We start from the raw sequence: 17,500 nt of genomic DNA on the forward strand, positions 1-17,500 counted from the left end.
TCACAAAATGGAGAGAGAGAAGAGAGGAAGAAGAGAAAAGGGAGAGAAGGAGATGTAGCGAGAGAGACAAACAGGCATACAAGTAACCTACAGCTGAAACACTGAAGAAGCTGTTACAGTGGTATTACTGAGTTATTATGTGGAGACATTTAGAGTTGTGTAACACTTACTGTTCTCTGTCTGTACTAGACACAACACTCTTCACAGCAGAGTGGACCTTTTCACAGAGAGCAGAGAAGCCTCTCCTAGACTAGTGAGTGAGCGGGAGGCTGCAGTCTCAGCGTGAGTACCAGCCATGCAGACTCAGTAATAGACTACAGTTGTAAGATATTAATTTGAGGAAATGTGAATTATTATGTGGATTATAATTAATGGACATTTTTTGTACGGGTTGATACATTTTTCGTTGGGCCAATCAATTTTAAAGTGGAAATTACAAACTTCAGTAGTATTTTTAAACCTTGAATACAGTACAACTTTGCATTTCCTGCTGTACAGGAAAATTCTCAGCAACAAAGGAGTGATCAAATTATGCATCAAATTATGCATCTGTAGCTGTTCCAGTCAGGCTCATTAGTACAGCCTCTACTCTTTGAGCCTTCTCATCACCACTTCAACAAGAACACCTTACCCCAGTCCTTAATGACTGAGAGGGAATGGAAAGGGTATGCTTATATAGGCTATACACACACACACAGACAGACATGCAGACAGGTAGGCAGGTATGCAGACAGTCAGGCATGCAGACAGGTAGGCAGGTATGCAGACAGTCAGGCATGCAGACAGACAGGCAGTAAGACAGGCAGTCAGGCAGGCAGTAAGGCAGGCAGGCAGGCAGGCAGTAAGACAGAAAGGCAGACAGGCAGGCAGGCAGGCAGGCAGGCAGGCAGTAAGACAGAAAGGCAGACAGGCAGGCAGGCAGTAAGGCAGTCAGGCAGACAGACAGGCAGGCAGTAAGGCAGACAGACAGACAGACAGACAGACAGACAGACAGACAGACAGACAGACAGACAGACAGACAGACAGACAGACAGGCAGGCAGGCAGGCAGGCAGTAAGACAGAAATGCAGACAGGCAGTCAGGCAGACAGACAGACAGACAGACAGACAGACAGACAGACCTCTCCACTCCCCTCCTATGACAACAACATCCTAATTGTTTTTTCCTCTCCACTCCCCTCCTATGACAACAACATCCGAATTGGTTTTACCTCTCCACTCCCCTCCTATGACAACAACATCCTAATTGGTTTTACCTCTCCACTCCCCTCCTATGACAACAACATCCTAATTGGTTTTTCCTCTCCACTCCCCTCCTATGACAACAACATCCTAATTGTTTTTTCCTCTCCACTCCCCTCCTATGACAACAACATCCTAATTGGTTTTCCTCTCCACTCCCCTCCTATGACAACAACATCCTAATTGTTTTTTCCTCTCCACTCCCCTCCTATGACAACAACATCCTAATTGGTTTTTCCTCTCCCCTCCCCTCCTATGACAACAACATCCTAATTGGTTTTTCCTCTCCACTCCCCTCCTATGACAACAACATCCTAATTGGTTTTTCCTCTCCACTCCCCTCCTATGACAACAACATCCTAATTGGTTTTTCCTCTCCACTCCCCTCCTATGACAACAACATCCTAATTGTTTTTTCCTCTCCACTCCCCTCCTATGACAACAACATCCTAATTGGTTTTTCCTCTCCACTCCCCTCCTATGACAACAACATCCTAATTGTTTTTTCCTCTCCCCTCCCCTCCTATGACAACAACATCCTAATTGTTTTTTCCTCTCCACTCCCCTCCTATGACAACAACATCCTAATTGGTTTTACCTCTCCACTCCCCTCCTATGACAACAACATCCTAATTGGTTTTTCCTCTCCACTCCCCTCCTATGACAACAACATCCTAATTGGTTTTTCCTCTCCACTCCCCTCCTATGACAACAACATCCTAATTGGTTTTTCCTCTCCACTCCCCTCCTATGACACAAACATCCTAATTGTTTTTTCCTCTCCACTCCCCTCCTATGACAACAACATCCTAATTGTTTTTCCTCTCTCCTCCCCTCCTATGATAACAACATCCTAATGGTTTTTTCCTCTCCCCTCCCCTCCTATGACAACAACATCCTAATTGTTTTTTCCTCTCCCCTCCCCTCCTATGACAACAACATCCTAATTGTTTTTTCCTCTCTCCTCCCCTCCTATGATAACAACATCCTAATGGTTTTTCCTCTCCCCTCCCCTCCTATGACAACAACATCCTAATTGTTTTTTCCTCTCCCCTCCCCTCCTATGACAACAACATCCTAATTGGTTTTCCTCTCCACTCCCCTCCTATATGACAACAACATCCTAATTGGTTTTTCCTCTCCACTCCCCTCCTATGACAACAACATCCTAATTGGTTTTTCCTCTCCACTCCCTCCTATATGACAACAACATCCTAATTGGTTTTTCCTCTCCACTCCCCTCCTATATGACAACAACATCCTAATTGGTTTTTCCTCTCCACTCCCCTCCTATGACAACAACATCCTAATTGGTTTTTCCTCTCCACTCCCCTCCTATATGACAACAACATCCTAATTGGTTTTTCCTCTCCACTCCCCTCCTATATGACAGCAACATCCTAATTGGTTTTTCCTCTCCACTCCCCTCCTATATGACAACAACATCCTAATTGGTTTTTCCTCTCCACTCCCCTCCTATATGACAACAACATCCTAATTGGTTTTTCCTCTCCCCTCCCCTCCTATATGACAGCAACATCCTAATTGGTTTTTCCTCTCCACTCCCCTCCTATATGACAACAACATCCTAATTGGTTTTTCCTCTCCACTCCCTCCTATATGACAACAACATCCTAATTGGTTTTCCTCTCCACTCCCCTCCTATATGACAGCAACATCCTAATTGGTTTTTCCTCTCCACTCCCCTCCTATATGACAACAACATCCTAATTGGTTTTTCCTCTCCCCTCCCCTCCTATATGACAACAACATCCTAATTGGTTTTTCCTCTCCCCTCCCCTCCTATATGACAACAACATCCTAATTGGTTTTTCCTCTCCACTCCCCTCCTATATGACAACAACATCCTAATTGGTTTTTCCTCTCCACTCCCCTCCTATGACAACAACATCCTAATTGGTTTTTCCTCTCCACTCCCTCCTATATGACAACAACATCCTAATTGTTTTTTCCTCTCCCCTCCCCTCCTATATGACAACAACATCCTAATTGGTTTTTCCTCTCCCCCCCTCCTATATGACAACAACATCCTAATTGGTTTTTCCTCTCCCCTCCCCTCCTATATGACAACAACATCCTAATTGGTTTTTCCTCTCCCCTCCCCTCCTATATGACAACAACATCCTAATTGGTTTTTCCTCTCCACTCCCCTCCTATGACAACAACATCCTAATTGGTTTTTCCTCTCCCCTCCCCTCCTATGACAACAACATCCTAATTGGTTTTTCCTCTCCACTCCCCTCCTATGACAACAACATCCTAATTGGTTTTTCCTCTCCACTCCCCTCCTATGACAACAACATCCTAATTGGTTTTTCCTCTCCACTCCCCTCCTATGACAACAACATCCTAATTGGTTTTTCCTCTCCACTCCCCTCCTATGACAACAACATCCTAATTGGTTTTTCCTCTCCACTCCCCTCTTATGACAACAACATCCTAATTGGTTTTTCCTCTCCACTCCCCTCCTATATGACAACAACATCCTAATTGGTTTTTCCTCTCCACTCCCCTCCTATGACAACAACATCCTAATTGGTTTTTCCTCTCCACTCCCTCCTATATGACAACAACATCCTAATTGGTTTTTCCTCTCCACTCCCCTCCTATATGACAACAACATCCTAATTGGTTTTTCCTCTCCACTCCCCTCCTATATGACAACAACATCCTAATTGGTTTTTCCTCTCCACTCCCCTCCTATATGACAACAACATCCTAATTGGTTTTTCCTCTCCACTCCCCTCCTATGACAACAACATCCTAATTGGTTTTTCCTCTCCACTCCCCTCCTATATGACAACAACATCCTAATTGGTTTTTTCCTCTCCACTCCCCTCCTATATGACAACAACATCCTAATTGGTTTTTCCTCTCCACTCCCCTCCTATATGACAACAAAATCCTAATTGGTTTTTCCTCTCCACTCCCCTCCTATATGACAACAACATCCTAATTGGTTTTTCCTCTCCACTCCCCTCCTATATGACAACAACATCCTAATTGGTTTTTCCTCTCCCTCCCCTCCTATGACAACAACATCCTAATTGTTTTTTCCTCTCCACTCCCCTCCTATATGACAACAACATCCTAATTGGTTTTTCCTCTCCCCTCCCTCCTATGACAACAACATCCTAATTGTTTTTTCCTCTCCACTCCCCTCCTATATGACAACAACATCCTAATTGGTTTTTCCTCTCCACTCCCCTCCTATGACAACAACATCCTAATTGGTTTTTCCTCTCCACTCCTCCTATATGACAACAACATCCTAATTGGTTTTTCCTCTCCCCTCCCTCCTATGACAACAACATCCTAATTGGTTTTTCCTCTCCACTCCCCTCCTATATGATAACAACATCCTAATTGGTTTTTCCTCTCCACTCCCCTCCTATGACAACAACATCCTAATTGGTTTTTCCTCTCCACTCCCCTCCTATATGACAACAACATCCTAATTGTTTTTTCCTCTCCACTCCCCTCCTATATGACAACAACATCCTAATTGGTTTTTCCTCTCCACTCCCCTCCTATATGACAACAACATCCTAATTGGTTTTTCCTCTCCACTCCCTCCTATATGACAACAACATCCTAATTGGTTTTTCCTCTCCCCTCCCCTCCTATATGACAACAACATCCTAATTGGTTTTTCCTCTCCACTCCCCTCCTATGACAACAACATCCTAATTGGTTTTTCCTCTCCCCCCTCCTATGACAACAACATCCTAATTGGTTTTTCCTCTCCCTCCCCTCCTATATGACAACAACATCCTAATTGTTTTTTCCTCTCCACTCCCCTCTTATGACAACAACATCCTAATTGGTTTTTCCTCTCCACTCCCCTCCTATATGACAACAACATCCTAATTGGTTTTTCCTCTCCACTCCCTCCTATGACAACAACATCCTAATTGGTTTTTCCTCTCCACTCCCCTCCTATATGACAACAACATCCTAATTGGTTTTTCCTCTCCACTCCCCTCCTATATGACAGCAACATCCTAATTGGTTTTTCCTCTCCACTCCCCTCCTATATGACAACAACATCCTAATTGGTTTTTCCTCTCCACTCCCCTCCTATATGACAACAACATCCTAATTGGTTTTTCCTCTCCACTCCCCTCCTATGACAACAACATCCTAATTGGTTTTCCTCTCCACTCCCCTCCTATATGACAGCAACATCCTAATTGGTTTTTCCTCTCCACTCCCTCCTATATGACAACAACATCCTAATTGGTTTTTCCTCTCCACTCCCCTCCTATATGACAGCAACATCCTAATTGGTTTTTCCTCTCCACTCCCCTCCTATATGACAACAACATCCTAATTGGTTTTTCCTCTCCTCCCCTCCTATGACAACAACATCCTAATTGTTTTTTCCTCTCCACTCCCCTCCTATATGACAACAACATCCTAATTGGTTTTTCCTCTCCCCTCCCCTCCTATGACAACAACATCCTAATTGGTTTTTCCTCTCCACTCCCTCCTATGACAACAACATCCTAATGGTTTTACCTCTCCCCTCCCCTCCTATGACAACAACATCCTAATTGTTTTTTCCTCTCCACTCCCCTCCTATGACAACAACATCCTAATTGTTTTTTCCTCTCCACTCCCCTCCTATGACAACAACATCCTAATTGGTTTTTCCTCTCCACTCCCCTCCTATGACAACAACATCCTAATTGGTTTTTCCTCTCCACTCCCCTCCTATGACAACAACATCCTAATTGTTTTTTCCTCTCCACTCCCCTCCTATGACAACAACATCCTAATTGGTTTTTCCTCTCCACTCCCCTCCTATGACAACAACATCCTAATTGGTTTTTCCTCTCCACTCCCCTCCTATGACAACAACATCCTAATTGTTTTTTCCTCTCCACTCCCCTCCTATGACAACAACATCCTAATTGTTTTTTCCTCTCCACTCCCCTCCTATGACAACAACATCCTAATTGTTTTTGCCCTCCACTCCCCTCCTATGACAACAACATCCTCATTGGTTTTTCCTCTCCACTCCTATGACAACAACATCCTAATTGGTTTTTCCTCTCCACTCCCCTCCTATGACAACAACATCCTAATTGGTTTTACCTCTCCACTCCCCTCCTATGACAACAACATCCTAATTGGTTTTTCCTCTCCACTCCCCTCCTATGACAATAACATCCTCATTGGTTTTTCCTCTCCTCTCCCCTCCCCTCCTATGACAACAACATCCTAATTGGTTTTTCCTCTCCACTCCCCTCCCCTCCTATGACAACAACATCCTAATTGTTTTTTCCTCTCCACTCCCCTCCCCTCCTATGACAACAACATCCTAATTGGTTTTTCCTCTCCACTCCCCTCCTATGACAACAACATCCTAATTGGTTTTTCCTCTCCACTCCCCTCCTATGACAACAACATCCTAATTGGTTTTACCTCTCCACTCCCCTCCTATGACAACAACATCCTCATTGGTTTTTCCTCTCCACTCCCCTCCCCTCCTATGACAACAACATCCTAATTGTTTTTTCCTCTCCACTCCCCTCCTATGACAACAACATCCTAATTGGTTTTTCCTCTCCACTCCCCTCCTATGACAACAACATCCTAATTGTTTTTTCCTCTCCACTCCCCTCCTATGACAACAACATCCTAATTGTTTTTTCCTCTCCACTCCCCTCCTATGACAACAACATCCTAATTGGTTTTTCCTCTCCACTCCCCTCCTATGACAACAACATCCTAATTGGTTTTACCTCTCCACTCCCCTCCTATGACAACAACATCCTAATTGGTTTTTCCTCTCCACTCCCCTCCTATGACAACAACATCCTAATTGGTTTTTCCTCTCCCTCCCCTCCTATGACAACAACATCCTAATTGGTTTTTCCTCTCCACTCCCCTCCTATGACAACAACATCCTAATTGTTTTTCCTCTCCACTCCCCTCCTATGACAACAACATCCTAATTGGTTTTTCCTCTCCACTCCCCTCCTATGACAACAACATCCTAATTGGTTTTTCCTCTCCACTTCCCTCCTATGACAACAACATCCTAATTGGTTTTTCCTCTCCACTCCCCTCCTATGACAACAACATCCTAATTGGTTTTTCCTCTCCCCTCCCCTCCTATGACAACAACATCCTAATTGGTTTTTCCTCTCCCCTCCCCTCCTATGACAACAACATCCTAATTGGTTTTTCCTCTCCACTCCCCTCCTATGACAACAACATCCTAATTGGTTTTTCCTCTCCCCTCCCCTCCTATGATAACAACATCCTAATTGGTTTTACCTCTCCCCTCCCCTCCTATGACAACAACATCCTAATTGGTTTTTCCTCTCCACTCCCCTCCTATGACAACAACATCCTAATTGGTTTTTCCTCTCCCCCCCTCCTATGATAACAACATCCTAATTGGTTTTTCCTCTCCACTCCCCTCCTATGACAACAACATCCTAATTGGTTTTTCCTCTCCACTCCCCTCCTATGACAACAACATCCTAATTGGTTTTTCCTCTCCCCTCCCCTCCTATGATAACAACATCCTAATTGGTTTTACCTCTCCCCTCCCCTCCTATAACAACAACATCCTAATTGGTTTTTCCTCTCCACTCCCCTCCTATGACAACAACATCCTAATTGTTTTTCCTCTCCCCCCCTCCTATGATAACAACATCCTAATTAGTTTTTCCTCTCCACTCCCCTCCTATGACAACAACATCCTAATTGGTTTTACCTCTCCCCTCCCTCCTATGATAACAACATCCTAATTGGTTTTTCCTCTCCCCTCCCCTCCTATGACAACAACATCCTAATTGGTTTTTCCTCTCCACTCCCCTCCTATGACAACAACATCCTCATTGGTTTTTCCTCTCCACTCCCCTCCTATGACAACAACATCCTAATTGGTTTTTCCTCTCCCCTCCCCTCCTATGACAACAACATCCTAATTGGTTTTACCTCTCCACTCCCCTCCTATGACAACAACATCCTAATTGGTTTTTCCTCTCCACTCCCCTCCCCTCCTATGACAACAACATCCTAATTGGTTTTTCCTCTCCACTCCCCTCCTATGACAACAACATCCTAATTGGTTTTTCCTCTCCACTCCCCTCCTATGACAACAACATCCTAATTGGTTTTTCCTCTCCCTCCCCTCTTATGACAACAACATCCTAATTGGTTTTTCCTCTCCACTCCCCTCCTATGATGACAACATCCTAATTGGTTTTTCCTCTCCACTCCCCTCCTATGACAACAACATCCTAATTGGTTTTTCCTCTCCACTCCCCTCCTATGACAACAACATCCTAATTGGTTTTTCCTCTCCACTCCCCTCCCCTCCTATGACAACAACATCCTAATTGGTTTTTCCTCTCCACTCCCCTCCTATGACAACAACATCCTAATTGGTTTTCCTCTCCCCTCCCCTCCTATGACAACAACATCCTCATTGGTTTTTCCTCTCCCCTCCCCTCTTATGACAACAACATCCTAATTGGTTTTTCCTCTCCACTCCCCTCCTATGACAACAACATCCTAATTGGTTTTTCCTCTCCCCTCCCCTCCTATGACAACAACATCCTAATTGGTTTTTCCTCTCCCCTCCCCTCCTATGACAACAACATCCTCATTGGTTTTTCCTCTCCCCTCCCCTCCTATGACAACAACATCCTAATTGGTTTTTCCTCTCCACTCCCCTCCTATGATGACAACATCCTAATTGGTTTTTCCTCTCCACTCCCCTCCTATGATGACAACATCCTAATTGGTTTTACCTCTCCCCTCCCCTCCTATGACAACAACATCCTCATTGGTTTTTCCTCTCCCCTCCCCTCAATATGGTCTGATGATAGCTCTAAACACCCGACTTTCCATTTCACCTCAACATCACTAAACTCTGTGTAATTAATATCAGCCGGTGGCTAAATGCATGATCTTGATCTATCGATGCGAACCGGGCGGGGACAACGGACTGGGCGGGGACAATGGACTGGGCAGAGACAACGGACTGGGCGGGGACAACGGACCGGGCGGGGACAACGGACCGGGCGGGGACAACGGACGGACCGGGCGGGGACAACGGACGGACTGGGCGGGGACAACGGACGGACTGGGCGGGGACAACGGACGGACTGGGCGGGGACAACGGACCGGGCGGGGACAACGGACGGACTGGGCGGGGACAACGGACGGACTGGGCGGGGACAACGGACCGGGCGGGGACAACGGACGGACTGGGCGGGGACAACGGACGGACTGGGCAGAGACAACGGACGGACTGGGCGGGGACAATGGACTGGGCGGGGACAATGGACCAGGCGGGGACAACGGACCGGGCGGGGACAACGGACCGGGCGGGGACAACGGACCGGGCATGGACAACGGACTGGGCGGGGACAACGGACACAAACGGAGCAGACAAAAAGATTTCCATCATTGTAAATGATTCAGACACACATACACACTTCCTGTAAGCCTGACCAACAACATTGCACCAAAATTACATCACAAACACTCAATCATTACATTTCCTTTTCCCAGTTTGTGGACATTTGATTAAACTTCCATGATACCTTATCAAGTATGGTGTGGGGCAACTAAGACGCAGAAGTCTAGGTGAGGCTTTGAGAGCGGCTGGGAGTCAGCGGATTTGTCATATCGCATCCCCTGGCTTCCGTCAAAGTGTTAAAATCCTCCCAAGACAAAATGTTGTTTTTCACCCTGTGGTGTTGGTACATGTTCAATCCAGGTATTTTCTTTGTGCTAGTATAAAAACATATATCCCTATACCCCGTTTAGTGTCTCTGCTGCGTAATGTCACATATAGCTGTCGTTCATTCTCTTCTTCTCCCAGCAGTGTGTAATGCCAATTCTCTCTCTCTCTCTCTCTCTCTTGGTCCAAGCTCTCTGTCATTGATCTTTCTCTCTTTCTCTATGCAGTGTTTAACATAAGTTAATTCTCCTTCTCAATCTATCTCCCTCTCTCTTTCTGTTGTAGGTAAGGTCACATCTCTCCCACCCTCCCTCCTGGCAATGCTAATTACAATTCCATTCAGAAGAGGGTTTCCTGCTTTTCAAAGTCCTTCATTAGCTTCCTATTCCCATCGGCATGGCGATCCACCGCTCCGTCTCATTGGGCGTTCCTACTTCATTGTTATTTCCCCACTTGTCAATTAGCAGAGAACAAATCAGGCAACTCTAAACCTCTTTTCAACAAGACATTCATAAAAGACAGATTTAGTCATCTTTTGTCCTTGTTCATTATGTATCAAAACAGACTTTACCACTCTTTCAACTGCCAGGTACTTCACCAAACCAAAAACTCAGCTCCCTAAAAGGTAATGACATTTATGAAAATCACCTCCCATTGATGTCCCTGGGTCAACCACAATCTAATTAACTCTCTCCAGTCTCCACTTTAAAATAAACACCCATCCATTAAAGCTATGGAAAGAAATAAAAACAGAACATATCGCTATAGCAACAACTTTCATCAAATGCACCGCAGGTACTCTTAAACTGTTTACTATAACTCTATTTACTACCTCCGCGGCATTTGCCGATGTCAGGGGGGTTGTGCAGGCACGTCATATTTTGTGATGAAAAAATTGCTTATCTGGGTAAGAGCTAGTCTCAGCAGTATTCAAATCATTATTACTGTGACAACGTTTGTTTATTAATCAAACCTCCACTGCTAGTATGCGCAAACATACCTAAGATATGAATAAGAAATGTAGGAATTATGAATCAAGCCTCATCCTTAATTTATTGTTATTGGTTTCCCTCTTGTATATTTACAAGCGTTGTTGTGATGGTTTGGAGATGAGCCAGGCAGCATACAAATGAAGAGTTTATCTAAAGTAAACAAGGAAACAGACAGTGGTACAGACAGACGGACGGACGGACGGACAGACAGACAGACAGACAGACAGACAGACAGACAGACAGACAGACAGACAGACAGACAGACAGACAGACAGACATACCGACAGTAACACCGGGAGAGACAGACAGACAGACAGACAGACAGACAGACAGACAGACAGACAGACAGACAGACAGACAGACAGACAGTAACACCGACAGAGAGACCAACAGACAGACAGACAGACAGACAGACAGACAGACAGACAGACAGACAGACAGACAGACAGACAGACAGACAGTACTACCGACAGTAATACCGACAGAGAGACCAACAGACAGACAGACAGACAGACAGACAGACAGACAGCCAGACAGACAGACAGACAGACAGACAGACAGTAACACCGACAGAGAGACCAACAGGGAGACAGACAGACAGACAGACAGACAGACAGACAGACAGACAGACAGTAACACCGGGAGAGAGACTAACAGACAGACAGACAGACAGACAGACAGACAGACAGACAGACAGACAGACAGACAGTAACACCGACAGACAGACAGACAGACAGACAGACAGACATACAGACAGACAGACAGACAGACAGACAGACAGACAGACAGACAGTAACACCGACAGAGAGACCAACAGGGAGACCGACAGACAGACAGACAGACAGACAGACAGACAGACAGACAGACAGACAGACAGACAGACAGACAGACAGACAGACAGACAGACAGACAGAGAGACCAACAGGGAGACCAACAGAGACAGGCAGTAAGGCAGACAGACAGACAGACAGACAGACAGACAGACAGACAGACAGACAGACAGACAGTAACACCGACAGAGAGACCAACAGGGAGACCGACCGACAGACAGACAAGTTTAAAGACAGACAGACAGACAGTGAGTGAGACAGGGGGACAGAAGACAAGTTTAAAGACAGACAGTGAGACATATGAAGATGCATAAAGAGGACAGACATCTAAACACATTAATAACACACACACTCCCATTCTCTGACTCACCTGTGATGTGATAGCTGACTTGGCGGTTCACTGTAGAGCTGTCATCGTCTCTAGTGTTGAGCACCGCCACCACCTCGCCAGGGGGGTCGCTCTCACGCACTGAGCCCAGGTACCTCTCATCCAGGAATCTGGGCGGGTTGTCGTTAATGTCCGACACGGCAACGGTCACCGTGGAGGTGGAGGAGAGGGCCAGGGTCTCCCCCAGGTCTGAGGCCACCACCAGGAAGGCGTAGGACGGGTACATCTCATGGTCCAACTCCTTGAGAGTAGAGATCCAACCAGTGTTGCTGTCAATGGTGAAGGCCTGTGTGGATTGGTCCAGCTCCCCTTCGGATTGCGCCAACATGCCTAGGCTGTATGTAACCTGTCCGTTAGCTCCAGAGTCTGGGTCCAGAGCCTGAACCTGGATGATTATGGTGCCAATAGGCATCCCTTCCATCACTGTCGCCTCGTAGGCGTTGGATTCAAATGCTGGCTTGTTGTCGTTCAGATCCAGGACTTTGACTTCTACGTCGACGCTGGTCACAGAGTCCAGCTTGGCCTGCTGCACGGTGGCTGTGACCTTGAAGTGGAAGGCAGTGATGACCTCGTGGTCCAAGGGCTTGTCCAGCTTGATGACCCCAGTGTCCCTGTCCACCACCAGGACTCCATCCTGGTTGTTCTCCCCGGTCTCTCCGTTGACCAGAGCAAAGGTGACTGGCAGCGAGGCGTAGCCTGGTGGGGTGATGAGGCGGACGGACCCTAGGGCAGCTCCTATAGGAGTGTCCTCTGGGACGGTAAAGGAGAACTGGGGTTGGGTGAAGGAGGGGATGAGGGCGTCAGATGCCAAGACGTGGATGTAGACTGATACTAAAGAGTGCTTGACAGGGATACCTCCATCTACTGCTTTAACAAAGAAAGACAGGACTGAGTTGCGCAGGTGGCTGAAACTCCCCTTGGTGACCATCCAGCCGTTGTCAGGGTCGATCTCTAACACATCCGCCACGGGCACGTGTGCCTCGCTGTAGAGCGAGTATGTCACCTTAGAGTTGGCACCGTCGTCAGGATCATACGCCTGGATCTGTGTCACCAAGAAGCCCTTGCCTACGTCGGATTTGACGGAAGCACGGTATTCTGTAGCTCTGAAGCGAGGGACATTGTCGTTGTCATCCACCAGGGAGACCCGGACGGTGCAGTAGGAGGCCCTTCCACCTCCGTCCTGGGCCGCCACCGTAAGGACAATGTCCTTGTTGGCAGGGTCCTCTCTGTCCAGCTTCTCCAGGGTGGTGATCTGACCATTGGCGTCCACACTAAACTGGTCCTTCCCCACGTCGTTGACGAATGAGTAGGTAATCTGGCCAAACACTCCTGGGTCAGCATCGGTCGCCCTAACCTGGTAATAATAGTTAAGTTACTTTCTTTTAGATGGGGTATTGTTCATAGTAAACATGTCAAACAAAACATATTACAAATACTATTACAAATATAGTATCATGTGAATCAAAGATTCATTAAATAAAATACACAATTCATTACCACAAGCTGGATACTTTAAAATGAATGGCTCTTACCTGGATCACCTTGGTTCCTACCGCTGCATTCTCCCGTACCTCTGCATCGTAGGCATTCAGTCCAAACACAGGGCTGTAGAGGTTGGCCCCCAGGACCCTGACGTGCACCTGGGCTGTGCTGGTGAACACCCCATCAGACACGGATACATTCAGACTGTAGGCTGGCTCCATTCTCTGCTTCCTGTGACCAGACAGCGTGATGATACCCGTCTTACCATCCATCACAAAGTTCATCCTCTCGTTTCCTGACAGGATGCTGTACTCCAGTTTGTCATAGTCGGAGCTGTCAGCATCCAAAGCCTGGACGCAGGTCACAAAATAGCCCCTCGTGGCCAGTTCGCTGACATAGGCCTCGTAGAGAAGCTGGTTGAACACCGGAGGGTTGTCGTTCATGTCATTCACCACCACCGTGACCGACACTTCACTGCTCAGAGGTGGGAAGCCGTTATCGGTTGCCCTGACGATGAAGTCATAGCGCTGGACCAGCTCGTGGTCGAGCATGCGGGCGGTCAAGATGAGGCCGCTGCTGCTGTCGATGTGGAAGTGGTCGGTGCTGTTGTAGGCATCTGTGGGGTAGAATATCTGATAGCGTACAATGTTGTTCTTCTCAGAGTCTTTGTCGGTAGCCACCACTTGCAGAGCCGGAGTGCCAATCATGGCAGTCTCTGACAGAACTGCCTTATAGGACATTTTCTCAAACACCGGAGGGTTATCATTGAAATCATTAACTGTGACATCTACGTCCACCTCAGCACGGGCGCCGGTCAGGTAGTCTGTGGCTCTGATGGTCAGACGGAAGGATGGGGCGATCTCATAGTCCAGGGAGTTGATGACTCTGATGACTCCGGTGTCAAAGCCGATGTCGAACTGCAGAGAGGGGTCTCCCTCCACGATGGTGTAGATTATGTTCTGGCCCTCAGGGCTGGTGGCATTGATTCCTAATATGGGAGTGTGTACCGCTACGTCCTCGTTCACCGACACTGCGTAGAAGGACTTGTCGAAGACGGGCATGGCCTTGTTCACCACGGTGATGGGGAACTCTAAGGTGGAGGAAAGAGGAGGGTAACCTCCGTCCTTGGTGTAAACTACCATCTGGTACTCCTGGTTGGACAGGTCAGACTCAAAAGACTTCTTCAGACGGAGGCCGCCCGTCAGCCTGTCGATCTCAAAGTGTCCGTGGTCGTCTTTCAGGTAGTAGGACACCTCTCCGTTGATGCCTTTGTCACGGTCCACAGCGGTGACCCGGAATATGGCCGAACCAGGTTCGGCCTCCACTTGGACAGCAGCGTAATACGGTAGTCCCACGAACACAGGAGCGTTGTCGTTAATGTCCTCTACCTGCACCCTGACAATTACCCTGGCAACACGCAGACGGTCGTGCTCCCTCCCAGCCTCCACCACCAGCTCATAGAACTCCTGCTCCTCACGGTCGAAGGGAATGCCAGTGGTCTGGATTACGCCAGAGGTGGATCGGATCCGGAAGCGTGTCCCAGGATTCAGTAGGGTGTACTTGAGGGGCTCGTTGAGGCGATTCCCCACTGCGTTGACCACGGCAACTTTGGTGATGTTGGTATTGTTCTCTTGGATGGACGAGGAGTATAGGCTGTGGGCAAAGAAGAGGCCAGAGTCCAGCGTCTCACGGACCAGAACAGTGACTAGAGCAGTGCTGGAGAACTTACCGTCGGACACTTTGACGTTGAAGCGGAAGCGTTCCTTGGAGAAGTTGTTGTTTTTGACAGTGATGATACCGCTGGAGGGCTGGATGGTAAAGTGCTCCAGGTTGCCATCTGTCACTGAGTAGGTGAGCTCTGTGGAGACGTTTTGGTCTGGGTCCATAGCTGAGACCTGTAATGCCTCCACTCCTACATAGGTGGGCAGCAGCAGGACAGTTTCGTAGGTGTCTTGGGTGAAGCGAGGTGGAGAGTCATTTGTGTCGATCACCTGGATGGTGACCTCGGTGGGGCTATCCGCTGTCAGCTGAGGCCTCCCACTGTCTCTCACATGAACATGAAAGTTAAAACTAGCAAACGTCTCGTGGTCCAGGTTGGCGATAGTCCTGATGGAGCCGGTGCCAGAATCCACTGTAAAGAACATCTTGGCTGTGTCCTCAACGATCTGATAGACCAGGAGAGCGTTCTGGTTGCGGTCAGCATCAGTGGCCTTGATGACCAGAGGAGTTTTGTCTGGGTTCAGGACCACACTGTTGATGGGCGCCGCCTCGCTGATACTACCCTGGTAGCACAGCAGCTGGAACACAGGTGGGTTGTCGTTTTCATCGACCACCCGTATGAGCATGGTGGCGTTGGAGGCCATGCCAGCCATGTTGGTGGCCTGGACGATCAGGTTGTAAGATGCTGTGGTCTCATAGTCCAAGGGTTTCTGAGTTGTGATCACGCCACTGTACTGGTTGATCCTGAAGGTGCGTTCGCTGTTGCCATGTCGGATGTCGTAGGTCAGCGTGGATTGGCTCATGGCGCTTACTGTGGTGACAGAGGTTCCCACGGCAACGTTCTCTGTGACCTCGGCCTGGTACTCGGTCTGGGGGAACTTGGGTCCGGCGTTGTCGGAGAGTGTGACGGCGATGCGAACCACAGAGGTGGCAAAGAGTGGCGGGGAGCCGTTATCGGTGACTCTGATGGTAATGACGTAGTAGCCGATGGTGGAGAGGTCGAGTTCGCGGGCCACAGAGATGATCCCCAGAACCGGCTCAATCCGGAACGTGTTCCCTGTGTTGCCTAAAGGAAAACAGACATAAGAATGAATGATAAATACTAGTGCATCGAAATCTATATCAACTGCTTGTATATTGTCATGTCTTCGATCGGAAGCTACAAGTAGCTTGAAGCCCACCTATGAGTAGCTTGCCAAACAATTCTGAAAGTACGTGCAATTATCACGTTTTCCCACGTCAAAATGTCATAAACTAATCTCACAAGTATCAGACGCCGCAAGCTCCCAGCTACTATCTAATCAACGCAATATTAACATTATCCTACCCCTGGTTAGCCACTATTGGCTTAAAAAAGCAAATCTAATACAATATCTGCCAATTAATTTCCAGCAACATTGCCCTTGTCTGTCTGTGTGGTGCGCTGGTTTGTCTATCACTCTGTGTGGAGCCAGTTGATGTGATAACCATCTTGTAGGTTGACAGAAATACTTTCCCCAAAACATTCCCAATTAAATGTTAACTGCAAAGTAGGCTTACCTGGCAACAGTATATCATGAGTAAGTATATCATTTGTATCTATTATTTGCACATGTTTGTAATGAAAAGAGTAGCAGCAGTACAGAACCATCGCTAGACCGTCATATTAGATGGCACATTCCTCAAATTAGATGGTAATTAAAGGGCCATATGCGTAGCTAACATTACACTCCAAAATACACGTGTTAGTTAAGGGTCTTCTGATGGAATTTAAGCATGACATGGACTCAGAACATCCAATTGTATTGTTTATCTGTGAACAATTGTACATTTGAGAGTAAAACATTCATAAATCTAAAATCAGGTTAAATAAAAGTGAGAAAACATCATTTGTGAAAATCTAACAGAATTTTGTGAAGAAATAGGAGATTTTATAGGACGCCCTTAGAGTGGTTAATAAACAATTATTTGAACAGGTATATTGACAGAAAACATAGTGCACTACTATCTTGAACACTAAGGACCTGGGAAGAGTTGCAAGGTAGAGAAGCAGAATGGGCATATTTAAAAAATGGAAGAAAATAAATTGTGGCTCCCACCATGTTTCATTTTTAAAAGTAGCTCTCATGCTAGAA

General features: G+C 47.0%; 1 protein-coding gene across 1 annotated transcript in view; it reads right to left on the reverse strand.

Annotated features, from left to right (window-relative positions):
* The window catches only part of LOC118394548 (protocadherin Fat 3-like), a 364,429-nt gene that overhangs the window by 35,445 nt on the left and 311,484 nt on the right, over nt 1–17,500 (reverse strand). The window contains exons 10-11 of the mRNA XM_052492922.1: nt 13,718–16,452; nt 12,168–13,539 (exon numbers count right to left, since the gene is read on the reverse strand). Of these exons, the coding sequence (XP_052348882.1) occupies nt 12,168–13,539; nt 13,718–16,452 (4,107 nt within the window). The remainder of the gene's footprint in view (nt 1–12,167; nt 13,540–13,717; nt 16,453–17,500) is intronic.

The sequence above is a fragment of the Oncorhynchus keta genome, chromosome 1, assembly GCF_023373465.1.
Source record: "Oncorhynchus keta strain PuntledgeMale-10-30-2019 chromosome 1, Oket_V2, whole genome shotgun sequence".
Taxonomy (NCBI): Eukaryota; Metazoa; Chordata; class Actinopteri; order Salmoniformes; family Salmonidae; genus Oncorhynchus; species Oncorhynchus keta.